Source organism: Triplophysa dalaica, chromosome 10 (genome assembly GCF_015846415.1).
Source record: "Triplophysa dalaica isolate WHDGS20190420 chromosome 10, ASM1584641v1, whole genome shotgun sequence".
Classification (NCBI taxonomy): Eukaryota; Metazoa; Chordata; class Actinopteri; order Cypriniformes; family Nemacheilidae; genus Triplophysa; species Triplophysa dalaica.
In genome coordinates this window covers 11,220,276-11,246,146 of record NC_079551.1, presented here as the reverse complement: position 1 = coordinate 11,246,146, position 25,871 = coordinate 11,220,276, and the positions used below count along the sequence as shown (strand labels likewise).

Here is a 25,871-nt window from a genome sequence, read left to right as displayed (position 1 = left end):
ATCCAAATAACTTTACGGATCTTCAATGTAAAGGGTTTAAACAATGTTTTCCATGCATGTTCAATTAACCATAATCAATTAATTAACATACACCTGTGGAATGGTCGTTAAGACCTTAACAGCTTACAGAGAGTAGGCATTTAAGGTCACAGTTCTAAAAACGTAGGACACTAAAGAGACTTGTCTACCGACTGTGAAAAACACCCAAAGAAAGATGCCCAGGGTCCCTGCTCATCTGCATGAACGTCCATTAGGCATGCTCCAGGGAGGCATGAGGACAGCTGATGTGGCTAGGGCAATAAATTGCCATGTCAGCAACCACACCTGCACAGGAACAGTACATCCGAATATCACACCTTCGTGACAGGTACAGGATGGCCACAACAACTGCCCGAGTCACACCAGGAACACACAATCCCTCCATCAGTGCTCAGACTGTCCGCAATAGGCTGAGAGAGGCTGGACTGAGGGCTTGTAGGCCTGTTGTAAGGCAGGTCCTTACCAAACATCACCAGCAACAACGCAGTCTATGGGCACAAACCCACCTTCGCTGGACCAGACAGGAGTGGCAAAAAGTGCTCTTCACTGATGAGTCACGGTTTTGTCTCACCAGGGGTGATGGACGGATTCGTGTTTATCGTCGAAGGAATGAGCGTTACACCGAGGCCTGTACCCTGGAGCGGGATCGATTTGGGGGTGGGGGGTCCGTCATGGTCTGGGGCGGTATATCACATCACCATCGGACTGAGCTTGTTGTCATTGCAGGCAATCTCAATGCCTTGCGGTACAGGGAAGACATCCTCCTCCCTCATGTGGTACCCTTTATGCATGCTCATCCGGACATGATCCTCCAGCAGGACAATGCCACCAGCCATACTGCTCGTTCTGTGCGTGAGTTTCTGCATGACAGCAATGTCAGTGTTCTGCCATGGCCAGCGAAGAGCCCAGATCTCAATCCCATTGAGCACGTCTGGGACCTGTTGGATCGCAGGGTGAGGGCTAGGGCCATTCCCCCCAGAAATGTCCAGGAACTTGCAAGTGCCATGGTGGAAGAGTGGGGTAACATCTCACAGCAAGATCTGACAAATCTGGTCCAGTCCATGAGGAGGAGATGCACTGCAGTTCTTAAAGCAGTTGGTGGCCACACCAGATACTGACTGGTACTTTTGATTTTGAGCCTACCTTCCTTCAGGGACACATTATTCTATTCCTGTTAGTCACATGTCTGTGAAACATTTTTAGTTTATGTCTTATGGTGTTGACTCTTTTAGTGTTCATACAAATATTTACACATTAAGTTTACTGAAAGTAAAAACAGTTGAAAGTCAGAGGACATTTCTTTTTTTGCTGAGTTTACATTATGTAACATAACCGTGTATCACTTAAAGCACCATGATTATAAAATAATTATTAAAGATCTGTCATCTGTTAAACTAATTAATAATAATAAGAATAACTTCTACCACAACCTGATCCACTTCAACACTTACAGGAAGTATGTCATGTTAGATGGGGTAAACCCTGCTGTAACACACCTGCTTTACATTTTTTAAGTAATCTTGAAGACCTTGATAAGCTGGTTCAGGCGTGTTTGATCAGTGGTGGAGTTTTGACTTCATTTGCGATACATTTAAACCAAATAGGCCAAAAATCTATTGTAGTGGATTAAGTCAAAAATGCATATAAACAGTAATTCATCTACTTTACTTTTTTCTTGATTTTTTTCCCATTAAATTAGTGTTTTAAAGTAAAATAAAGTTATTTTCCAGCCGTATTTCTTTGTAATAAATGCCACTTACTGTATATTTGTATATTTATATAATGCACAGACACCCGTAAAAGTGTGACTTTAATGTCTAAATATTTTTTTACACCACTGTAGATATGAAGATGAACAATGAGGCCTGATTTGAGGAAAGCCAGCGCTGGTGTAAAAAGCCACGTTGGCTCTCTGTCCTTTCTTTGAACACTTTCTGCTGCGTTGGATCAGTCAAAACAGATGGCGTGTTTGTTATCTGGACAGTGTCAGCCTGCAATGAGATCATCTACAGGAAAAGAACCATGCGGTTAGTACGTCCTCACGTACATGAAAAATATTAAGTTGCATCAAATGTGTAACACACATTAGCAACACAAATAACAAGCACAGTGTTCAGACCTCTGCATAATATTTGCGTTAAATGTTTGACTTTTGGTGGAGTTGGTTTTGATATACCAAGGTTCATCTCTGGTTATGTCAAAAATAGAGATAAGATCATTTATATTTAAGGTTTTAGCAGGTTGTATACTGAGACACTTTGGAGGAAAATAATCTTTAGAAGACCAGTGTGTCATTTTTTGGAGTATCTGTTGACAGAGATGCAATATAATATACATAACTATGTGTTCAGAGGTGTATGAAGACCTTACATAATGAAGCGTTATGTTTTTATTTCCTAAGAACGAACTATTTCTATCTAGTACATACACTGCGGGTCCCCTCACATGTAATCCGCCATGTTGTTTCTACAGTAGCCCTAAAAGGACAAAAAGCTCTACAGAGCGTGTTTCATAAATACGTTATCTCATTTAGCAAAGAAACGAAAACGTAACAACATCTTAGTCCTGTAAGACCCCCAGTAGTGGTTCGAAAGGGAGGCATGGAGTGAGCAACGGGTTGAACCTCCACCTTGCTCCTTTAAAAAAATTTGAGTTGTTTTTATAAGCACTCCAATTGGCTTAATGTGCAGAAACATTTGTAGCGTGAAAGTGTAAGCTTCCCTGACTAATGATATTTTTTTTTCTTGATTTTCCATTTATTTATATTAATAACACAAGGGTTAAACATGACCATCCACAAAAAAAGTTATAGGTTGACAAATGAAAAATGATTTAATCCAAATTTATTCATAAAAAAGTGCAAATACAAAACATTGTATGACATTGTTGTTGAGCCAGTCAACAACATGACGATAAACTGTATAAAAACATTTACCTAAAGTAACACAACCTTAGTACAAACAGTTACTGTTTTTTAATCAAATACATTGTAACATGTCACCATATTTACATATTTGTGCAAAATCTGCAAAATATAAATAAATTGAAATTCTTAAAGTGCAGCCGATAAATTAAATCAGAGCTATTACGTGCAACTGATTCAACATCTGATTCAACATCACAATGACTTTATCTTTACTTTAAACATCACTCTCCCTCAGCGTATTTACAAAGGTTACTGTAGAGTTCAGACTCCAGGAAGCGAGGGTACGAGTTGTGTTCCATCAGGAAGAATACTTTGTTTTGAGCGGCTTGGAAGCTGGTCTGTGTTGGTAACAGAAGACACCGGTCGACAGTTTCCTTCATGTGGAAATCCAAGTTGACCTGAAGAAAGTCAATTATTATAATGTGCTTTTATGAAAGCAAACATTCATGTTTGATGTAGACGTGATGTTCACCTCACCTCTTTTGGTGAATCCTCTTTGATGAACTCTTCATATATCCGTTTTGCCTTGGATCTGAGCTTTGATCTGGAGTTGATCTTTCGAAACTCTTCGCAGGCCACCCAAAACTCGACATTCTCAACGCAGTATTCAGACTCCATAAAGAGGCGAAATGCGATCAGTCCACCTGAAGAAGAGATGAGATAACATTAGATCGACTGGCCTTTTCTGAATTTACGAAGCCGTAAAATGAGCCACAATTTCGTAAGCAATACTTACATTTACTGTTCAGTAAGTTGTCCAGAGACTCTGCCCATTGATTTAGTTCTTCAGCGGTTGGCCTGTGAGGACACGAAAGTAGAAAAATTGTTCAGATATTTTTTCCAGAATACTTTTAAAAAGCAAAGTTTATGACCATTATAAATCATTACCTGTATGGATTTCTCCGCGCTGTACCGTGTGAGGCTTTTCTCAGAAGAAAATTCTTAAAGAGCATCCTTGACCTCCAAGTCCTTCTGTCAATCGCAACCAACATAACGTTAGCAACTGCACGCACGCACACAACTCAACCGAAAACCAAGTTTAACATGTGAAAAAACTCACTTCATGTTGTCTTTTTCCATAGCCGGCTCAAGGTTTTTCGAATAGATCAGTCCTTCTATGCTCGTGTCTATTGTAGCGGCTCTCATTGTTGCCAGTGTGTGTGTATCAGTGTCAAACAAATCCAACATGTTGGTTCTCTCAGCCCGGGCTGCTTTATAACTCAGCATGCTGTTCTACGGGCGTGTCCTTATCAGTGGAGGAAGGGCGTGATTGGTTGCGCTGCGTCAGGATGTGTGGGGCTGTCTGCTTGTGCAAGTCTTGTTGGCAGGAACACTTGATTTTTTTCTCAATATAATTGTTATTTACTTTACACAGTAATCATGAGTTTAGTCTATTCGGTGTTACAATAATGGGTTTAAAACCAGATACACACAAGTCAGAAGTTTAGATGCAATTAAATTAATTATTGTTTTTGTCATCCTAAATAGGTTTGGATGTAAAGCAGGAGCTTTCAACAAGTCCCAAACCAGACTCGCAGTATAAATGAAGCACTTATTTTCTAAAACTTTTCACAGGGAACATTAACTAATCTTTTCATTTCATCATGCTTAACAGATTTCAAAATACAGGATGGGTTTGTAATATGCAAACTGTGCTAATTGTAAGTACCTGAAATCCAATATAGTACACTTTTTCATTTCCTTAAAGTTTCTATCGTGTCATCTGATCAGTTCAAATCACCACGCCATTGTTCAAAAGTAATAGTCATGGAAAATGTGTGTTCGTGACAGTTGTATCAGTTCACACCCATGTGGAATGTTCACACGATTAATAGTTTACAAAAAGTAAATTTTTTGAATGAAGCACATCCGGTTTAAGTACTGAACCAACTTGTTTGTTCTCCTTCAACATTCCTTTTGCTTCTATTTCTAGAAGGAATGTCTTATTTATAGCAACTCGTCGCTATAAATAGTTCATCACATTAAATGTAGGTGTTGCTCAAAGGACAAAAAAAGCTCTCTCTCTTTATTATGTTGATAACTGTTGACAGATGTCAGGGCTGGATCTATTGTTACCTGTTAAGTCGTGTTATAGAAGTAAAAGTATTTTAGATGTGTTAGGTGGTGCAACTCGTGTCATTATCAACCGGATTTGGTACCCTTTATATAGTAATTTAACAGGACAGAAGCACTTTATTTTCAGATATAATATAATAACTGGGTAATAGCCTAGTATTTCTTTAGGCTTTCCTATGGCGCGTGCAACCTCAAGGTCATGGGTTCGATCCAAGGGTTTGCACATACTTGGAAACAAATGTATCGCATAATGCAATTTAAGTCGCTTTGGATAAACACGTCTGCCAAATGCATATTTGTAAGATGTAATAAATAGGTACTAACCCTGAACCTAAATTTAAACCTAAACGTATTCCATTTAGTTACCTTATACTACCCAGTATTTTCTACACTACAGGGACACGTCCTGTAAAATAAAGTGCAACCAATTAACCAGAAATGCTTAATTGTGCGTTTATGTTTGACTTAATGTTTCTTTCCATCTGTTAACCCCTGCAAGAGTCTTGTTTTGAATCAAGGCCAAAAAAGTGTAATGTTGCCATTAAACATTTTGGGCCAACTGGGTGTATACAGTATATGTTGCGAAACACCAAGTTAGATTAACATGTTTATCTTTGTAGTTGTGAGACTAACTTCTACAGTAAGATGTAAATATGAATTATTATGTGCTTTTAAAACAATAGATTTTCAAAGAAATTCCCGGGCTTAGTACATACCTAGTACACAAGGATAAAGCACAAAAGTGACTGGTTAAGAGTAATTTTTTCTGTAATGTTTTTATAAACATGCGTTTTTTGCAGGAATAGTTAAATGCATGACTTTTTTTCTGCTAACTTATTTGATGCATTACATGTTGGGCGTTAAAAGGTGAAGTGTTCGGTGTGCACTTCTGGGTAAAGCCACAATCTGGAATTCTTTTAACTTAAAATTAAAAATAAACAAAGTTTTAGGATCGCAAGACAATTTTAATAGTAACAATTGTGACGTACTGTAACTTGAATGAGGAATATTTAAGATTTTGTATTATTTATTCTCAGTCATTCAATCCAATGCAAGCACATGTACAACAATAAAAAAAAAGTTTCATTCTGCTTTCCATTCACGTTGCGTTATTTAAGTTTTACATTTTGTCCAGACAATGTTTGCATTAAATTGCAACGTTATAGAAAATGTAAGCATTTTTGATCTCAGGCTGTGGTGCAATATCATGAAAAATTTGGGTTTATTGCATTTCCTGGCGATTGTTTTTTTTCAATAAACACAAACCATTTACTTAAAAGCATGACCCCTGAAGACTTTTACATATTTCCTGAACTGAATGAGTCGTACATGATCTTATTCATTGAACATGAAATACTGGTTTCTGTTTCAGTTAATATCTCTAAATAACAAAGACAGTGCTGTTTGTTCCTGTTACCAGCATGGCGTAGGAAATATGCATGTTTCCATTCGTTTATTCAATGAAATGCAAATGTAGATTGACAGTGATGTTTTTGACAGCAGCGCTAAAAGGGTATATGAAACGGTTTGATTTGCATAGACAATGGACTATTAACAGTATAAGCACTTGAGTTGTGACGTGGAAGTTTCCATGAACTTAAAGTCGAATAGGACTTTAATGTGTATTGCGTTTTTTGCAGTGTTCTGAAGTATCTTTATGAAAAAACATTTTAGCACAAAAATTATTATTGTAGAAGAAATTGAAGAACGCTACTGACGCAGGAAATTTGAATCAGTAAACCTTAATACATGTATATACGTAAATGACTATAATGTAAAACAAACTTTTTTTTGCAGAAAATTTGACAGTAATGTCATTTGCAACAGCATTTCATTTTTCCCGCTTCCTATTTGTTGTCATCTTTTCCATTTTGATGAGTATATGCTGCTTTGGCAAGTTTTGCGCATACCTCGGCCAATCAGAAGATAGGCTTTTTTGCTAAGAGAAAAAAGAGTGCTAGGAGACCTACCAGATACATCTGCAACTCCACATAAAGTTTATTTTTATGAGCCGTCGGACATCATCCAGCCTCGCAGACGTTTGGAGGTATAAAGGCTGTGTGTTTTGAAAAGACTTATCGTCTGTTATGGTGTTCAGACTGTAAATAACACTGAGCTCCTTAAGTGGCTAGCTGCGAGATCTTGCCAAGTTTCCATTCAAACAGACGCTTCTCCAAAGGTTTTGCGCGCAAGGTATTTCCCAGTAATGACACGTGTTCTGTACTCATAGGGGACTCCAAAAGTACCTTAGTGTGAAAACAAGAACAATGTCTTCGACTCCTTTTGGCGCATAGTGTTTTTTGACCCAAAAGCAACACCATATATGGTGAAATGGGGTGTTTGGTGAACTTGAAATAACCCTCATGTTAGTTTTTTTAAGGCATCTTTTGGATACAAACGTTTATATCAGACTTTAAATCCAGAAGAGAATTAGTTATCAAGCTTTTATAGTTTTAACAGTGGTTTCTGTTTTTTTGAGTAAAATAAGGTCTGTGGTTAACTTTACTTGAAGACTCTTCCTGTTTTGTTATGTAAATTACGGTAAGATAAAAAAAAGAGATCTTTGGTTATTTTTCTTAGACAGCAATCAGATTAGATGGGGGCGGGGTTAACGGGGACGTCTTTTCAAAAAAATTCCATAGTCAAAAAATCCAGTAAAAAATGGTTGGGTGGCAGGTAATGTTTTGAGCAGAGTAAAATGTTTTCATTTTATTTCACATCTTACTGATAATAAACATGCAGTCTTTTTTGTTTTATCATATTTCGAAAGAATGTTTCATAAAATAACTCCAAAGTGTCTTAAACCATGCTCAGAGTTGCTCAAACGACCAAATCAGAAATCAGAAAGATTTCGGTATCAACTTCTACATTTCTCATCAAAATCTTTGAAGGGTGACTTATCAGTTTATTATCTTGAATAGATCAAGATCTAAGATGTACTTTTATATATGTCATCGATTGTGTCATATGTGTCTTGAGAAGTTGTGGGACACACTGACATCGGCTAACTGGTAACTCAATATGGTGACATAAGAGAGCAACATCTAAGCAGTGAAATGTTCCTCTGGGAATTAACATCATCCAACATTTTACATCAAGTCTAAATAGAAAAGATGCTAAAAAAAGTTTTTTGCTTAAGAAACCACTCAAACTAATACTGAAGTACTACCACTATTGTTACAGTCTTATCATACGGACAGTTATCAGAAGTAGTTCACCTTAGATCTTAGTTGTCACATGGAGGAAATCTTGCCTCAACTAGACTAGCAATACTTTATATGCAATATTAAAAATGTGCAAACTGACTTTACAGCAGCCGCTGCAATAGGCCTACACACTTCTGTGCAACTTCTGAAGTCTTTCTGTCCTAATTCTCTGTTCTGTGGAAACTGAAACTCGGATGTTCCTGTTTCAAATGTATTAGTCACAGACGAGTCATGGGACCTGTCAGGCTCATTCCTGTGGTGTTGACATGATGAATTCACATTTATGTTGACTGGCAGGCCTTTATCCAAAATATTTAGAAGTGTATACATTTTTTTTTTTACTTATTTTAATAAGTTTGTTCTCCGGGAATCAAAACAATGAATGTGGTGATGTTAGCGTAATGTGAGCTCACAAGCTAACCAGTTGAGCTGCAGCAACTAGGCCTACAGTATGAAATTAAATGACATTGGCTGTAAAGTTCACTTATTTGTTTTGTAGAGGCTATTAAGTTTCTAGCAAAAAATAATATATACTGTAAACATTTCGCTCTTATGTTTGAATTTTAGCTCTCAATAAAAAACTTAAGTACAAACAAATTCTGAAAATAAATGACAGTATTGCACAATATAGCTCAACGGCTGACTAAGTAAGATAAAAAATGCTAGCTAATCAATATATAAGTAAACATTTTTATGCATAAAAAACATATAATTTGAAAAAAGAAGATCAACAGGATCCAATGTTAATTTTATTATTTTAAAAAATCAAAGTGGACAGAACAAACAACAACATCCAACCAGTGGCTGTAGCTAATAAATAACAGTCGTAGTACAATAGTACATTTGCTTTTAAATTAATCCATAACATAACAAAAATTGCGATTCCTACAGCTTTTGTGTGTGGCACACATGCTACAATTTTCCAATTTTATTCGAACCCCCCCCCTGGTAACAATTTACAATAAGGTTGTATTTTTTATATTACTTAATGCAGTAGCTAACATAAACTAACAAATTTAGTAATCTTGTTTTTTATCTTCGTTCATTATAGTTAACGCCAATTTAATTTTGTTCATTAGCAAATGTGAACAGACATTTGATTTTAAATTGTATCAAAAAATGCTGAAATTACGTGAACTAACAGTTTCAGTTAGATAATGTTAGTTCAATGCATTAACTAACGAATTCAACCTAATTTTTAAGTGTTATCTTTATCTATCCATACGTCTTTGGCAAATAGGTTACTTAAAATACAGTCCTTTCCAAGAATCTCCAAACCACCTCAACCAACTGGCTGAGGTAGAATGTTTTGTCACTAAAGTCTTTTATGGCAAAACAGATCTTCAAGATCTCCTGGACGTCCCAAGAATTGATAGTGTTGTGCCAATGTGGTAGCTTCGTAAAACCACCGGAAAAGATTAAAGGTACTGCCTTCTTATCTACACAGGAAGCCTCCCCAGTAGAAGTAAATAAAAAAAAACTTTAATAAAAAAATTCTTGTGGGTTAACTGTAGGGTTAGTGCACTCAAACTTCTAGTCCCAGACATATTACGTTGTCGTAGATCAATACGGTAAAGGGTTTTTTGAGGTTCTTGATGGTTTCATCCACATGAGTTGGGATGCTTTGGGTTTCTGTTCATAAATAGTTTCTTGCAAAATGGACCAAAACATTCCAGTTTTAGCTTTGAGTACATCCATCCAGTCATCCTCGTTCGGCGTCTTCGGCGAGGGATTCCAGGAGGCTCTTGTACATATCCGACCGTAGAAATCTGGGATAAGAGTCGCGTTCCATCAGTCCGTAAACAATCTTCTGAGCCTCGTCGAAACATTGCACCGTCGCCTTTCTTACGCTTCTCTTGATTTCCTCCCGTGTGTGGTAGTCGATGTTGATCTGCAATGTAAACGAGAGTTTAGATATAAATGGTAAGTATTTGATAAAGGGCAAGTGTTGAGGCGTTGTGTTTTGTACCTCTTTGGGAGATTCGGCTTTAACGAATTGCTCGAAGATTTTCTTCGCCCTTGCCATCATCTTATGCGAAGACGTGAGCTTCTTGTAGTCTTCGCACGTCAACCAGAATTCAATGTTTTCGTCGCTGTATTCCAATTTGAGAAAGGTGCGGAATGTGGCCAGGCCATCTAGGAAAAACAGGAGGCATCTAAACACGGAACTCCTCTTTGATTTACAAAGGTTTACGTTTACTATCATCACGGTGCCCAGAATAGCCGTAAGTAGCTTTCGGTCCAGTTAGAAAAAATGAAGTATCTTACATTTTGACCTGAGAAGGCGGTCCAGAGAGTGGGCCCATTGTTGGGTATCTTCTAAACTTAGCCTGCTGAGATAGGAAGATGTTTTAGAGCAATGACTCGTAGGATTCATCATTTTTTGCCACATTTTTTTTTAAGGACTTCTACATTTACCTCTCCGGAGCAGACGAGTCGGAGAACATGCACTTTAGTCGGCACATGAGGTTCTTTCCTCTACAGAGAGAACATCAGCTTTGTTGTCGGCATTTCACGCTTCACACATGCAAACGTACGCTAAAGCATGCTGTAATTTAACACAACTCCCAGCGTAGCACAATCCCCACCTACTTCTGTAAAAGTTCTGTAAAACTGGCACTTACAAGTTCATGTTTCTTCCTCCATCATCTCCAGCCATGTTGAACTGCGTTGGAGGACACTGCACGATTAGGCCACGCATGGTACAGGGAGGGAAAGTTGCCTGGCAGTTCTCGGACGCACTATGGTTGTGATCATACTGCACTCCGTGTCCTACCGGCTTCCCTCCTCCGTGTCCGGCTGTTCTTTTTATGCCCTGCGACGGTTGCTAGGGGCTTGTGTCACCAACAGGCACTTGGCGAACCACAGCAAAGAGGAAGCCACACGACTCTCCACCCCCACAGTCACACACAACACCCTCCAGAAGCATTTGCTGGCAGTCGAGGACTGATGTTGCTCGTGTGTTCATAGCGTATTTTGATCGTATTTTTAGACATGTAAATATAAGCATGTTCTCAAAGTAACAGATAAGCAAATTAAGACTTTGCATATTTCTGTGTTTTGGAGAAATGCACAGACGCAAACAGGGTAATGGCATGAGAATGAAAATAAGAGTCAAATGAGATGTTTAAGGTTGGCCCGTCATTCTTTGATTTGAATGCGAGTATTTTGCAGAAAGCTACGTGAACTTCTCCATCGGTATAGATAATGAGTTGCAGGACAGGCTGTCAACAGTTTGACAGTCCCGCACTAAAAAGAGTTTCAAACTTTATTTCAAGCGTCAAAAAATACGTTTTTACCAGAGATTTTTGTCAAACCAATAGGTTTGATGTCAATGTCACATGTACCCACGTGAAGTCTCAAAAACACAAAGTTTTCCTTAGTCAGGTAAGTGAATTGTCACATCCATAACAGTCCATATTCCTCATCATTTTTTTTTTTTTTATAATTTTTTTTTGGTCTGCGAAGAGTCAGCCCTTCTTCATTTGTTGGGTGTTATTGCTTCTGGTTTGCGCCTTTTAATTCACCAAAATACATCACCTCTCTCAAAAACATCCTTTTTTTGTCACATCCATAACTCATGCATATTTCCATCTTTTTAAGACATTAAACTCGCACACAGACTGATATTTTTCTCATGTTTAGTCAAATTTAAACAGATGATTCAATATATTGGTGAGTTCATAGTTTTGTCTGAATATGTCACATCCATAATTTTAATTTGACTGTATCTTTTATCTAGAACTTTATCTAGGATAACCCCAGAAGAACAACAGCTTAACTTAAAAACCCTGTACAGCTTAAAATAGTTTTCGATTAGAAGCGTTAAAGTGTGTTGTTTTCATTTTTGCTCTTAGATCTATTCTGTGGTTAGGCAGTGTGTATAAAGCCATGATACGTGACTTTGCTGGGTTGTGGTGACTCCTCGAGTTTGTCCAAAAATGGATATAGGCAGTCAAGCATTCATGCTGAAGTACATGTGCCGGCTAGCGCCTAGAGTCACATGACGTGTGCTGTATCTCACCACTCTTTGCACGTACAGCAACACTGTCACTTTCTGCATTGAGCAACTTTCAGCCCCTGGCCATTTCAGCAGTTTAGAAATGTACTCATTTCCTTCCGGTTGCCATGGCATTTATATTTCATCAGGTGAAGGCCAGGGCACACTATGGGAGAGTTCGGTTGCCCACTGGTTGAAACCTGGTTGTTTTTAATCAATGATGGTGCACATCCGGTGAATTCACGCAGTTGCGAGAGGGTTTGTAAAGTGAGCGGCCTTGTGTGCAAATTCATTTCCTTATGTCAATGTGTTGCCACATGATTTTGCATTAGTCTTGCCTTTGAGTGATAGCAGTTTGGGAAAAAGTTAACATTGAGATTGAGATAAGAAAGTGTGTAGAAAAGATATGGGCGCTATATATTCCATGTGTTGTTATGTGAATATTTGAAAGTTTTTGAAATTTAGTGTTGACCCTGTATTACAAACAAGAATGGCAAAATTTCTCTTTAAGGTCAGAAATGAGATAAAATGAAGAGCGATGGGTCTCATTCATTAATAACTGCGTAGATTTTTCATATTTATGCACACATTTGAACTTTCTCACGAACACGTTCCGCCTAATTCATAAGTTAAGAAAGTGAATTTGTTCTTACCCTCCTCCTCATGTCAGTAGATTTGGAGTATTCTAAATGAGCGGTCGCATGCACAAGTTTAGTCATTTGCATAAAACAAAACCAGCTATCTCCATTTTAGGGCATTCCACCTAACCTTTCCTTTACCACCTGTCATCAATTAAGTGAAAGATACTCCAGGCAACCCCGTGTTACACTGTCTACAGACGTGCTCGCACAAGTAATTACAAGTGCGCAGTCCTCAAAATCAGTTCATACACAATAAAACTAGGGATGCACCGATATAAAAAAATTAGCCGATAACCGATCATCCTTTAACATTGGAAGCCGATAACCGATATATTGGCCGATGTGCAGCATCTAAATTTTAATATAAGACTTAAAGAAAAGGCAAAAAGTTGACAGCTGCTTTTATTTAAAAACATTCCCTGCCGAAAGCAGGTCTCAAGACATAAAGCATTCAGACAGCAGTCTGATTCAAGCAATATACTTTTGTTCCTATATCTTACACATTCATAAATACTGTATATACATCAACAATGTTGTGATAATAGCAGTAAGTGAATGATCCTGACAGAAAGACAGTACTGTAAAGTATTTTAACTATGAGCGGCGCTTAACTAAAGAAGTTTAACCATAGGAAATGATTTATGATTTATCAGCAACAATATATCGGCCTAAATTTTATAATCGGCCGATACCGATAACATTAAAAATGTCAATTTATCGGCGATACCGATATGGTCGATAATTTATAGTGCATCACTAAATAAAACACTTTTTATACAGACACCAAGTTTACGGAGTTATTGTTAGCCGGCTGTAAAAGCTCTGTTATTCAGAGAAACATGACATTTGTATGTTATGTATTTTATATTTTATGGCTATGTTATTTTTCTCAATCAGTATCGATTTGCTCAGGTCAAACATGTGACCAAAACACAATTATTCACAGACTGCGCAGTGTTTGTCAATGAGTGCGTTTACATGCTCAGAATAAATGGATATATATATATATATATATATATATATATATATATAAAAATCAGCATATAAAAGAAACCTGTTTCCATATTATTGAACTGGCTAGGCAGAAACCCGCGTTTACATGGATGTTTGAGACTTGCCTGATTGTCTGTTTAGTAATTAAAACTGCAGCAGGAAAACGATCAGAAGCTATATTTTCATATCTCTTCTTATTGTCCTCAGAACCAGCATATGCAAAAATAGTTTTTCGTTTTGCCGTTTTCTAGAGCATGATTCGAGAGCAGAGTTTTATGCGTTATCTGACTATTACTTCCGTTTGGGACTTTTACTATTGCGCTGTCAGACATGCGCACATAAACAAAACTGAGAGAAAACCGGTAAAGGCGTTTACATGCAAAATCGGAGTAATGGGCAAAACACTACCTCTGCCAAGCAGGTTTGCTTTCGCAGTTTATGAGCTTTTCCTGATAAAAGAAAATGTATTACGCGTTTACATGACTTTACATGTTATCGGCATATTAAGCATAACCGGAGTAAGACTGTGCGTGTAAATGCACTCAATGTCCTACAGCATCGTAAATATAGTTGATGTACTATTTGAATCATCTCCATCAGAAAGAGCCCCAACTTTTTTTTTCAACCCTTTCATTATCATCATTATAGTCAGTATATTAGCAAGTTCCCTCTTAAAGTACTTTTCTCATTACTATAAGAGTAGTCTTTCCAGGAAGTGGATGAAGACCTTTCAGTTGACTCTTTAATGCCTGGTTTCACAGACAAGACTTTAGTGTAGTCCCAGACTAAAATGATTGTTCAAGCGGTCTGAAATGAAAATAACTTGCCCCGAAATAGGCTAACTTGAAATATGTAAGTGCCATAGTTTTGTCTTAAGATGCACACCAACTAAGGCGCAGTCCTTGCTTAAGCTAAGCCTTGTTTGTGAAACTGGGCCATAAAGTTGGAATTGGTAGAACTAGAATTCAATTCTTTTATTAAATAAAACTTTGTAATTGAATGACTTTGAGAACAAGGATTGGAGGTCAAATTTATAAAACTGTCAACCCTATTAGTGTATTTTTCTGAGGGTATACAGTCTGTTTTTATTCAGGTGACACAATTTTACACCTAAACGCATCACATCGTTCAGAAATGTCCTTTAAAAATCACCTTATTGAAATAAAAGTCACTTCATAAAATAGCCTATGCCAAACAAGAGAGAAACTTTGTAATTTATCATCATTCTAAGGCATTTCCTATGACTAAGTTATCAGCGACAGGGTTTATCTTCTAATCTTTATCGTCTCATTCATCTTGTCACTCAGACCCAATGAATTTGTGACTCAACACCACATACTTTCAGTTCTTTTTAAGTCACTTCCCCACTTATGTTCTATGTCTGTACGGCGGCGCTTACGGGTACTTTTCTGTGTATTCGACATTGACAGCAGGTCTATTTAGGGTTCCTGTCTGTGTTCCTCAGGTTCTGGTACACCTCAGACTTGTGGAACCTTGGGCAGGAGTCTTCCTCCATTAGTCTGTATATGTGTGACGCTGCTTCGTCGAAACAAGTGAGGTCAGGCTTCGCCAAGGATCTCTTGATCTTCTCGCGAATGTGATGGTCAACGTTGACCTGTGAAAATGTACATCAGAACTGTCATATACATCTTAAATTGATTCATATCCTGTTTATGTAATAAATTGATATCCAACTTAATTTGTCAATTATTTTGGTTTCACTGATTAATGCAATTAAAGCCGTCAGGGTTTAAACATGCAATCGTTTTGTTTTCATTCTCAATAAACCTGCTGAAAGTCACACCACCCAGCTTAACAATGAACAGAATAAATGGGCAAGTGCAATGATGCAATGATTTTCAATGCATGCTAATGGTTTAGAAACGTGCTTCTAATTTACTGCATGAAGGAATGAACTAAATGTTCTGACGTCATTAGTATACAGACCTCCTTTTGCGCCATAGGATGTAGAAATTCTTCATAGATCTCTGCTGCTCTGTATAAGCGCCTGACAGGTGAGATCTCACTATATTCCCTGCAGGCCAGCCAAAAATCTACATTCTCCGCACTATACTCAGTCTCAAGAAATGAGCGAAAAGCAGCCAGGTAGTCTGTTTAGAGAGAATATTTAAACTCATTAAAAAGTAAAAAAGTGTCATTTTTAAGTTGGTAAGTGTTACGAACCTTGATTTTTTAGCAGATCAGATAGCTTTAGCCCAAGCGTTAAATGTTCCTGTAGTCTTAAAAATAATATGTAAAACAGTGTAAACATAAATGGCTTACAAAGAAAATCATACATTTTGCCATTTTAATTAGTCTATTAAAAAATAAAATTATTAACAATTTACAAAAATTATTTAATTAGAAATTCTGATGCCCCAATTGAAACATTGTATTTCGTGAATCATGCAAAAACGTACGATTATTAGAAACAAAACAATAGTGAAGCCCCGGCACTAACGTCAATGGCGCGAATGAAAACCGTTCAAAAAGGTACGAATGAGATCGTACAAATTCATACGAATTAGCCAATATTAGACGCATTGTAAAATAGTTGTTTTGTTTTGGAAAACTGCATTAAAAGCTTTTAAAATACCTTGTAAATATATATTTTGTGGTGATTTTAGTATTGAAGTTGTTTTGAAAATACTGTCAGCTTTGTACCATATAAAAATAGGCACTGCCAGTAAACTTACTGATAATCAGTGTCAGTCCTTTTCTGAATCAAAACACACCTGATGTTGTTTTTCTGCTTATTTTTGCTCAACAGAACATCCAGTCTGTGAATTAAAAGGACAATAATTTACAGCAGAAACAACACCCACATCACTTGAATAAACATGTTTTAACAGCACAGTCCGTTCGGGCTCATACTGTACAATATACAATAATAAACAAGATTAGAGTCAATTTACACTTTTGGTTGTTTGTTGTCCCGAATGAGATCCTTGAACTCGTAGATTCTGATCCTGGAAAAAAGGAGTTTAGGCATTGATGGACGGCGGGTCATAATTCGGCGTCAAGCATTATGTGTTGAGATTCATGGTTTTGACACGTTCTTCCTCTCTAGGTTTTGTATATAGCCTTTGGTTGCCAGGCGGAGTGAGGGAATGTTGTTGAATATCTCAACATGTTCATACAGATTTATGGATGCCATTGGAAATGCGAAGTTGTCCATCTGCCCCCTGTGATTCACTGTATGGATCATTATAACAGGTTGGCTTTAGAGTTTGGTGTATAGAGGAAAGTGTGTCTTGAATTTATTTAATATTAGATGTTTATATGAGGAAATGAATGTCATTTGGTAAGTTGCTTTATTTCAGTACTAGAGTAAAGTACTGAAAACTGAAGTATAATTTCTACTAACATTTCTACCGTTAGGCCCTGATAGTGATATTTTCAGTCCTTGTTTTTTCTTTTTTACATCTTTGCATTAAAGTCTTGTACATTATGTTAACAACATTGAATGTTTCCATTTCCTGTGGTTAATGTTTTTATCGTAATCTAATGTTTCGAAGTTTAAAACTGAGTCAAACTGAGCCATGTCACATCCTGTTAATGTTGTCATCGATACGTTTCGTGCACTGATGAGCCACGCCCCCAGACGAGCTCCACCCTATCAGAGAGGTTTATGTTGGGTTAAACATCAGGGTTGGACCTCTGTCGTTTTGTTATTAGTCATGTGGGAGTTGTGAGAATCAGATTTTTGCTCGCTGTGTAATACGGGTACATGGGTTTAGCTGCAAACCTTCATTGGGTGGTTGAATTGCGAATTTGTGATGTTTTAAACCAGTTTACCTGAATAGTCCTAGCCAGTGGTTTAACAGACAGGGCTTAAGGCTAGTCCCAGACTAAAATGAATTTTGAGCTGTCTTAACAGAAAATAACTTAAAATATGTCAGTGCCATTGTTTTATCTCAAGATGTACATCAGTTTTTTTTTCTGAGGAATTTTAATCAAATTAAATAGCCTATATTAACTAAGCCATGGTTTAGGCTAAGACTATGAAACCGGGCCCAATTTGTCAACAGAGAAAATGTACCTTATAAAACAATTTGCTTAAGGCTTTGTGTTTTAAAATAAAAAAATAATTTTATCTCACTGTAGTGTTATTGATATTTTAAAGTATATGTTTGCTTTTCGTGTTACATTCTGTAAAGAAACGCATGTGCTTTTTTATAATAATACTGAATATTTTAATGATATTAAATCATATTTACAAATAAAATGAAGGCCGGTATTTTATTTGATTTCAATTAACAGAAATGAGTTTTAGTTAAAAGTAATAACCTTGATGTGTATATGATTTCCTTGGACCTGTGAAATGTTTTAATTTGTTTATGCAGTAAGTACATTGGCATTGATATTATTTACAATAAGTGTTGGGTACTCTTTCCTGTTCAGGGCTGATAAAGCAAGATGGTATGTATTTTAATGTCAGCATAATGCGTATTTTGAACTATAAAAGCTGGTGTATGTTGTTCGTCCACCAGGTGGCATACATGTCAATGAAATGCTATGTGGTACAGAGGGCATGCAACATTTGATTTGGTCTGACATCTATGATAACAGCCAACAAGGGTGTGCCCACATCAGTTGAATATAACTCATTGGAATTTTGAAAGGTAGAAGGGTTAATTCAGGTTTGTGAAATGGAAACAAATGATTCATAATAACTGAAAGTACAGATGGAGGCGTTTGGTTTAACTGCCACATGGACTCAAATGCACAAGCATTTGGAGTGAAAGAGCAAATGCTTTTATTTTGAGCGAATATTATCAAACTATTAAAACATAACAAACGATCAAATCGGTCACAATAATAAAAAATAATAAGCTTGAATCATGAGGTACATAAATTAAAAGAGTGCACTAAAAAAGGCTGTTTTGTTTTCAACCCATGGTTGGGTCGAGAATGGACTAAAACAAACATTGGTTTAAAATATCCCTTAAAAAAGCTAATACTTGTCCCACGCATGGGCTTAAACACAGTATTTTCTAAAGTGTATATAGGTTGAATTTGACTTTAAAGGGACAGTTCACCCCAAAAAATATATATTCTGTCATAATTTACTCACCCTTGAGTTGTTTCAAATCTGTATACATTTCTTTGTTCTGATGAACACAGAGAAAGATATTTGAACGAATGATTGTAACCAAATAGATCTCGCTCCCCATTGACTGCCATAGTAGGGAAAATAAATACTATGGGTGTCAATGGGGGATGAGATATGTTTAACATGAGGGTGAGTAAATGATGACAGAATTAACATTTTTGCCTGAAGTACCCCTTAAAAGAAAAAGTGAGACTTACCAAGTACATATTAAAAATTAGAAAATCGTCTTTATACAAATAATAAACTGCATTTTTTTACCACTTTATATGCATGTATACAGTGTAATTTAGTACATTACAATGTCCACAAATGGGTGAAAATACAATAACCTCTTTTTTGGCTTCGTAGAGACAGGAAACTAGGAAAAGAGAGAGGCAAAAATGATCCGGTAACACCAAAACCCTCTCCAACTCAAAAATTTCCAGTGACTCTTGAATTTCCTGCTGCAATTGAATTGTTCGATTGCCTCAAGTGAGCAGCTAGCAACGTAAAAAAGCCACAAGTTTTTTCACCATCAAATGAACCAATGAGCCAACTGAAAATTTTAAGTGCAGTGAGTTACTAGAAAATGTGGAGTTGTAGATGACTGAAATTTTCAAGCCAGTCCACTGGACCACCTGCACCAAAAAAATACATTTTTTAATCAAGACATGCTCTTTAGAATTTGTATCTTTTAGTTATGATCCTATGATAGTGACCCTCTAAAGCAACTTCCCCCAATGTCCCCATCACCTCATGGAGCCGATACAAAGCACACCAGCTGGCGACAATAATAACTACACCAACAACCAAGAGAACAATATGCAAAGCCATCATGAAGCCACTGGACAAACCAGTTGACGGGACAGTCCACAGATACACCCAACCATTATAATGATTGTTATGCACAATATCAGGTCCAATTTCCAGGACAATCGTATTGTAAAACTCTAGTTGGTTATTGTAGTCGATCTTTTTTATGATATACGATTCTTCAGCTGTAGGAGAAAACAAAGAGGTTGCTGCAGAAGTACTAGTAAATGGCAGGATAGATGTAGACACAGGAGCTGTCCCTGAAGTACCTGAAGTACCTGTGTCTTCTCTTGCTATTGTCAATGTTGGCGGAGATGAAGTCACTTTCGCGGCAACAGAAGTCGAGGGCATGTAGGTTGTCTGACCACAATGAAGATCTTCATGGGTCAACGACTGCAACGGACGACCTTGTAATTGATACGGTTCCACGCACGCTACTCCTTTATCCAAGTCGTTCACGATTGTCGGGTTTTCCTGAATCCATTCCACGATTCCCATAATTCTGCAATCGCAGTTCCAACGGTTGCCACTCAAAGAGAGAACCGTCAAGGTACCAGCGTGTAGAAAAACATCTCCAGATAGATACCTGAGATGATTGTTGTTTAGGTCCAGCTTTCGTAGACGTGGTGTATGCCTAAAGATTTGCTCCGGAAGAGTCCAAAGCTTGTTTTCATTTAGCAATAGTATTTGAAGGCCAGGCAAACTTGAGAAGATGTCAGGAGGCAGCTCCAGAAGATTGTTATTTTTTATGGAGAGCTTGTTTAGCTTGGGCAGGCAACAGAAGAGATCTTTGGGTAGAGACGTCAGGTTGTCATTCAAGTGTAAGTTGAGGCTTGTCAAGCCTGTCATGTTTGCAAAAAGGTTCCAGGGGACGGTGACTAGGCTGGTTTCGAAAAGGTAAAGTTCTTGGAGTCGCGGCATGTGACCCACCAGCTGATCGGGTAAAGTGATCAGGGGGTTTTTGTAAAGGGTGAGTTGGATCAGATTGGGTAGGTAGTAGAAGCTCCTGGGTGGAATATATTGGAGTTTGTTGCCTGACATTGTAAGATTCTTAAGAGCAGGCATATGCCAGAAAATTTGTGGAGCTATCTCACGAATCTGATTCTTGTGTAGCATGAGGACCAATAGATTGTTTAGACTATCAAATAAGCCGCTTTCAAGAGTCTCCAGCTGGTTGGAGGAGAGCACCAGAGTTTGAAGTTGAGTAAGGTTGTGGAAGATGTTCCCTGCAAGGTTTCTCAATCGGTTCCCCGCCAAGTTTAGGATATTCAGCTTGGTCAAACTCTGAAAGACGTCGGGGTCCAGCTGGGAAACGTGATTCTTGCTGACGTCCAGCTCGGTAAGATTAAGCAACCCTTCAAACAATCCTGAATTTATGGAAACGATCTGATTGTTATCTAGCTGTAGCTGCTCCAGGTTGCTCAGATGGCTGAAGACCTTGGGTGGGAGGACAGACAGGGCATTTGATGACAATTTGATGGAGCGTAGCTGTGGAGCATCATAGAAGGCTTCCGGATGGATGGTGTCCAGAGAGCTGTGGGTGATCCTCAATCGCAGCAGAAGGTGGAAGGGCTGGAAGCTTCGTTCTTGGAGAAGTTTTATTTGTGTGTCATTGAGCAGGAGTAAGAAGGTCGTAGTGGGGTCAAGGGGCGGTATGGCGGTGATGTCACCGGTGCATTTTACATAGCCCCGAATGTCACACACGCACCCAACGGGACAGTGAACGCTGAGGGTGCAGTGAGGCAGAAGCTGAAGTAGTATGATCGTGAACCACATGCTGTCAAACTGGGGAAAGGATGTAGTAACATGTAAGTATACACGACAAAAATCTGTAATTTTACAGAATTTTACTGTTTTTTTGTATATTCTTTAAATACAAAAAAAGACTGTAAATTTACAATAAACCCGTATAATTTTAAGTGACAAAACTGTTATTTTACTGTATTTTTCTGACACCTAGCTGCCAAAAAGAAACATTTTTAAAGGGAATTTTTTTACAGTATACACTGAAAATCGAATTAATAATTCAATAATTCTAAAACAATTATCTATTAAATTAACAGACTTTTCTGTTTATCTGAAAACATAACACAGCGCTATGCAAAATACAGACGTGTACAGAAATATATGGGAAATTTCTTCGCAACACAGCATTGTTCCTTTTTTTCTACAGTTGTTTTACATACTGGACGTGACTTCTAATGCTCCCATGTTTTACAAGAGCAAAATTGAAGCAAACTCAACAGATCTTGCAATAAAATGGCACTCTAACATTCGAAATAAGATAACAAAATATGAATCGAGTGGGTACAAAGCTAAATGTTGTAGTATAAGTTGTAACTTACCTATTACAAACCCAGAAGACTGTCTGACTGAAATAGATGTGTTGGGCTTTCATTAACCATAGCGTAGAGCTCTTCCTCAACACTTATCTCACTTATACAGTGTAAACCTCATGGAGGCCTGTATCCGCACTGATGAAAAGTTTTTTATCTAAGTTGTCACTTTAAAACTAATTTTATAGAAGATACAGAGTGCTGTGTTTTTTATTGTTTGGTGTCTCTGTGGGCAGTATAATCAACAACAGAATACTGTTGTGAATGCAATAAAATAACAACATATCATAAAATTTCATTTAAAAAAAACCTCATCACAGCTGAAAATTTCAATGATATTCAACATTTATGTATTTGTGTCTGTTTGATTTTTATATTTAGAATATGTTACCTTTATAATCACCCAAATAGAAGAAAAGAGGAGTGGTATTTTCCTCCTGCTTGCCAATACATGTGCATTTCAAACCACTGGAGGGAGACAAGAGCTCTTGCTATAGACATTTTTATCGTGTAAGGTAGAAAAAGAGACCCATTTTAAAATTTAAAGAGACTAAATATAGTAAATGCATAATATGAATGTATTATGATTTATATCATTAAGTAATATTTAGCACAATGATATTTGAAGAGTCAACAAATTTCATTTGTTTAAGTTCCTCATTTAATTGAAACACATTCTTTAATACACACAGAGGTCTACGACAGTCATGAATACATTATAACTATCATAAAAATCATGACACATTATGGTACAGATGGTCCTGTTTCTTCACTGTAAGATCTTCAAATGCAGTATTTCCAGAAGCAGGCTAAAAAGTAAATCAAAAAACAAAATGAATTATGAAAACACGTTTTCGACTTAACTGGCCTTTAAAATATATATGCAATCTGCTCATACCAGAATTTAGCATGACATATTTTATGTTATGCATGACCAACATTGTGTCTTTCATTTCTATTACAATATCATTTCTATAACAATATAACAACATTTTTAAAATGAATAGCATAATTTGTTGCCTGACATTGTTTTTGCTAATATTGTTTTTATTACCACATTTAAAATGAATCCACACTCACCGTCATTTCTTTTCTTGGGTATCGTTCTCTCTTTTTCTATTGCATTAGACACCAGCTGCCTTTCTAGATTAAGCTCTTCTTGCAATACTCCAAGCTAAAACAGATTTACGAAGGTGAGACTTTGCCCAAATTTGTTGTTATGTTTAATGATCATAAACTTTTTTTTAGATCTACTGCACATAAATAAACACACTTTACCTTCTGTAGCTCTGCGATTTTGCTGGCCATCTCCAGTCCTGGGATTTATCAAGAACATGAAATTAGAATTGTGCTGATTTTAGATGCTTGTTATTGAATGTCATTTTGTCATTTACCTATTACACCCTCTTCTCTGGCGGGCAGAACATTTTTCCGCAACAGAAATGCCACAATCTGGTTCTGGATATCTGAATCATCCTTTGAACGGTAAATCTGGTTGACTGTTAAAAATGGAAACGTGCAATTCAGATCAAAATCAGTAAATTCAGGAAAAAAGACGAAAGACTCAGGTTAATACAATGCTTTAAACATCTTTCAGACTGCATTCAAGAGATAAGAAAATAAGCAATGATTTTTTTATGACAAACTGTGTAGATTTGTGCACGCAATCATTTTTTTTCTCTCAAACTAAACTCAAATACATGCAGTATTATATTTCACAAATGTGCATGCCTTTTCCATAAAGCAAAAATATTAATATTACAATAATCCTCTGTTCCATGACCACAAATGATAAATTCAATACAAAATAAGACAATTTACATGCAAATACAACAATGACCAAAAAAACGTGTACAGACCTGGACTTCCAAGACTTCCTGTCTGAATATGGAGTGCACTGATCAGAAGAATTAAAGCAAGAAATCGTGGCAAGAAACTTCCTGAAGGTACTACGTCCATGGCACAGATGAATTGTTCGTGAACTATTCGCTCCTAGCTAACCAAACAGCAAACTGCTGAAGGTCCATGAGAAGGGACACTTTTAATCAGGTGTGGAGACGGAAAGATGTGTCATCGCTATAAATCAAAGTATGCCGTTGGTCGTGCTGTCAGTGAGCCATATCTGAAAAGGGCCATGACAGGTTCGACTGATGGTCTGGAGCATCTTCAGGGCCAATGTCCACACATCAATCACACTGTTACAAGATTGGCCGCGTTGGAACAAGAGTAAATCACTAATACTACTGCAGGTATCATTAGTCTGTGAGGATGGCAGAGTGTTCCTGGCATTCTTCCTTTAATTTGCCTAAAAGTCTGTTGACGTGTGTGATGCAGGTGAAATAAAAACATGTTGGGAATAATAAAGACCCAATATGGGAATTGATATCTGCACATGGGTGATTCAAATTACAGTAACATCTATTTTTTTTGAGGGAAAATGGTATTTATTTATTTCATACGCTTTTGAAACATAAAACTTTTGACAAATCTGATTATTATTTTTAAAATGCATATACTAATCAGGCCCATAGCGTAAATGCAATTGATAAATTGTTCTTATTTTCGTACATGTTGCTATGGTTATGTGTCTACATAATGGATATAAATCACAAGTTTTTCTCAGGTAGGACATTAATACATGTGTCTTTAACTATGTACTAGAAAGAAGAACAGAACGGAAGAACAGAACCGAGAATAATTTAAAAGAATAAAGGGTTTTCATGTTCATATGTTATTAATTTCAACAAACATGAGGTTCATTTAAGACGCCATATTAAAATTATTTTAAAAAATAGCAATCTTAAAGGGACACTTCACCCAAAAATGACTTGTGATCATTTAGTCACCTTTGAGTTTTTACAAATCTGTATAAATTTCTTTTTCTGATGAACACAGAGAAAGATATTTGGAAGAATGCTTAGAACCGGACAGATTTTGCCCCTCACTTTCTTCAACAGACCAAAAAAAACCAATAAAGTAATTTTTCCTACTATGAAGTCAATGGTGGCCAAAATCTCTGTTGTACTGCACTCCCCCTTCCTCGGTGTTGTCTTTGTCCAGTGGTTTATTGCAGCAGCAAGTGCTCGGATGGACCAATCAAATTAAATAAAGACCGGGTTCACAGAATTCCAGCCAATCTATTTACAGAGACAATGCAATATAACTCCTATCAAACTAAAGAAGACAGAACTTTTAGCCAATCAAATTGAAGGACGCATAACTTACTGCCGGTAGGCGGGCGCTTAACATGCGCGAACTCCAATGCGGGGATTCCGTTTTAAATGATGACCGTGTAGTGACATGTTAGAAGGGAAACACAACAAATGTTTTACAATAAAAATGTTGAATGGTAAGAAACGGAGATGCAAACTAAATAACTTTTGTAAGTTTAGCTTTTGAAAACTTCGAAAAATGGTTTGTCGCAGAATTAAAAACGTGTGTTCGAGTTAACATGTATAAAAACATGTTAACGATAGGCATAAGATATGACTGTGTGTATACGGTCCATTTTATTAGCAATAAAAATTCAATAGGGTACAGAACCATCATCAGAGGTAATGAAATGACGTTTAATTTTTCAGTCAAATTTGTTTTCAACGTGTAGTTTTAAAAAGCTTATTGAGCTCTTTTTATTAAGCTTATAAGTGAGCTTTACTTATTAAGCTCAAAGAGTGAATGTTTTATCTTCTATCTAACTTTTTAAGACTTACATAATGTCGACTTTATAGCTCATGTAAAACAATATT

The 25,871-nt window shown here is 37.0% G+C and overlaps 5 protein-coding genes across 7 annotated transcripts; all 5 read right to left on the bottom strand.

The window, feature by feature from the left end:
* Positions 1–2,865: 2,865 nt before the first annotated feature.
* On the bottom strand, positions 2,866–6,040 carry rgs2 (regulator of G protein signaling 2). The gene is made up of 5 exons (XM_056758477.1): positions 4,026–6,040; positions 3,854–3,937; positions 3,702–3,763; positions 3,443–3,609; positions 2,866–3,363 (listed from the first exon to the last, which is right to left on the bottom strand). The coding sequence occupies exons 1-5, from the start codon at positions 4,190–4,192 to the stop codon at positions 3,187–3,189; spliced, it is 657 nt and encodes a 218-aa protein (XP_056614455.1). The 5' UTR covers positions 4,193–6,040; the 3' UTR covers positions 2,866–3,186.
* A 2,943-nt stretch (positions 6,041–8,983) lies between these two features.
* si:ch211-117l17.5 (regulator of G-protein signaling 13) lies at positions 8,984–11,191 on the bottom strand. 2 transcript variants are annotated; one of them, XM_056759570.1, is made up of 5 exons: positions 10,872–11,191; positions 10,666–10,725; positions 10,516–10,577; positions 10,217–10,383; positions 8,984–10,138 (listed from the first exon to the last, which is right to left on the bottom strand). In XM_056759570.1, exons 1-5 carry the CDS (start codon positions 10,946–10,948, stop codon positions 9,950–9,952), a joined length of 555 nt encoding a protein of 184 aa, XP_056615548.1. In that variant the 5' UTR covers positions 10,949–11,191; the 3' UTR covers positions 8,984–9,949. The 2 variants fall into 2 exon arrangements, with proteins under 2 accessions (XP_056615548.1, XP_056615547.1); XM_056759569.1 differs by having other exon boundaries at positions 10,516–10,580; positions 10,872–11,187.
* Positions 11,192–13,276: 2,085 nt separating this feature from the next.
* si:ch211-117l17.6 (regulator of G-protein signaling 21) lies at positions 13,277–16,946 on the bottom strand. 2 transcript variants are annotated; one of them, XM_056759567.1, is made up of 5 exons: positions 16,797–16,946; positions 16,578–16,661; positions 16,066–16,121; positions 15,829–15,992; positions 13,277–15,496 (listed from the first exon to the last, which is right to left on the bottom strand). In XM_056759567.1, exons 1-5 carry the CDS (start codon positions 16,889–16,891, stop codon positions 15,317–15,319), a joined length of 579 nt encoding a protein of 192 aa, XP_056615545.1. In that variant the 5' UTR covers positions 16,892–16,946; the 3' UTR covers positions 13,277–15,316. The 2 variants fall into 2 exon arrangements, with proteins under 2 accessions (XP_056615545.1, XP_056615546.1); XM_056759568.1 differs by having other exon boundaries at positions 16,617–16,661.
* A 1,656-nt stretch (positions 16,947–18,602) lies between these two features.
* Positions 18,603–22,185, bottom strand: LOC130429391 (platelet glycoprotein V). The gene is made up of 2 exons (XM_056757927.1): positions 22,135–22,185; positions 18,603–21,574 (listed from the first exon to the last, which is right to left on the bottom strand). Exon 2 carries the CDS (start codon positions 21,563–21,565, stop codon positions 19,655–19,657), a length of 1,911 nt encoding a protein of 636 aa, XP_056613905.1. The 5' UTR covers positions 21,566–21,574; positions 22,135–22,185; the 3' UTR covers positions 18,603–19,654.
* Positions 22,186–22,908: 723 nt separating this feature from the next.
* On the bottom strand, positions 22,909–24,529 carry uts2d (urotensin 2 domain containing). Its single transcript, XM_056757929.1, is given in 5 exon segments — positions 22,909–22,934; positions 23,206–23,283; positions 23,397–23,441; positions 23,520–23,624; positions 23,985–24,529. Coding segments are annotated over 5 exon segments (354 nt in total). The 5' UTR covers positions 24,085–24,529.
* Between the last annotated feature and the right edge of the window lie 1,342 nt (positions 24,530–25,871).

Coding starts and splice junctions, on each gene's coding strand:
- rgs2 (XM_056758477.1), bottom strand. CDS start 4,192: ATGCTGAGTTATAAAGCAGCCCGGGCTGAGAGAACCAACATGTTGGAT. Junction 3,610..3,701: donor CAACTTACTGAACAGTAAAT/GTAAGTATTGCT, acceptor TCTCTTCTTCAG/GTGGACTGATCGCATTTCGC. Junction 3,364..3,442: donor AAGAGGATTCACCAAAAGAG/GTGAGGTGAACA, acceptor GACTTTCTTCAG/GTCAACTTGGATTTCCACAT.
- si:ch211-117l17.5 (XM_056759569.1), bottom strand. CDS start 10,948: ATGCGTGGCCTAATCGTGCAGTGTCCTCCAACGCAGTTCAACATGGCT. Junction 10,384..10,515: donor CCGCCTTCTCAGGTCAAAAT/GTAAGATACTTC, acceptor TGTTTTTCCTAG/ATGGCCTGGCCACATTCCGC. Junction 10,139..10,216: donor AAGCCGAATCTCCCAAAGAG/GTACAAAACACA, acceptor TTTACATTGCAG/ATCAACATCGACTACCACAC.
- si:ch211-117l17.6 (XM_056759567.1), bottom strand. CDS start 16,891: ATGACCCGCCGTCCATCAATGCCTAAACTCCTTTTTTCCAGGATCAGA. Junction 16,122..16,577: donor AGGACTGACACTGATTATCA/GTAAGTTTACTG, acceptor ATTATTTTTAAG/ACTACAGGAACATTTAACGC. Junction 15,993..16,065: donor TGATCTGCTAAAAAATCAAG/GTTCGTAACACT, acceptor CTCTCTAAACAG/ACTACCTGGCTGCTTTTCGC.
- LOC130429391 (XM_056757927.1), bottom strand. CDS start 21,565: ATGTGGTTCACGATCATACTACTTCAGCTTCTGCCTCACTGCACCCTC.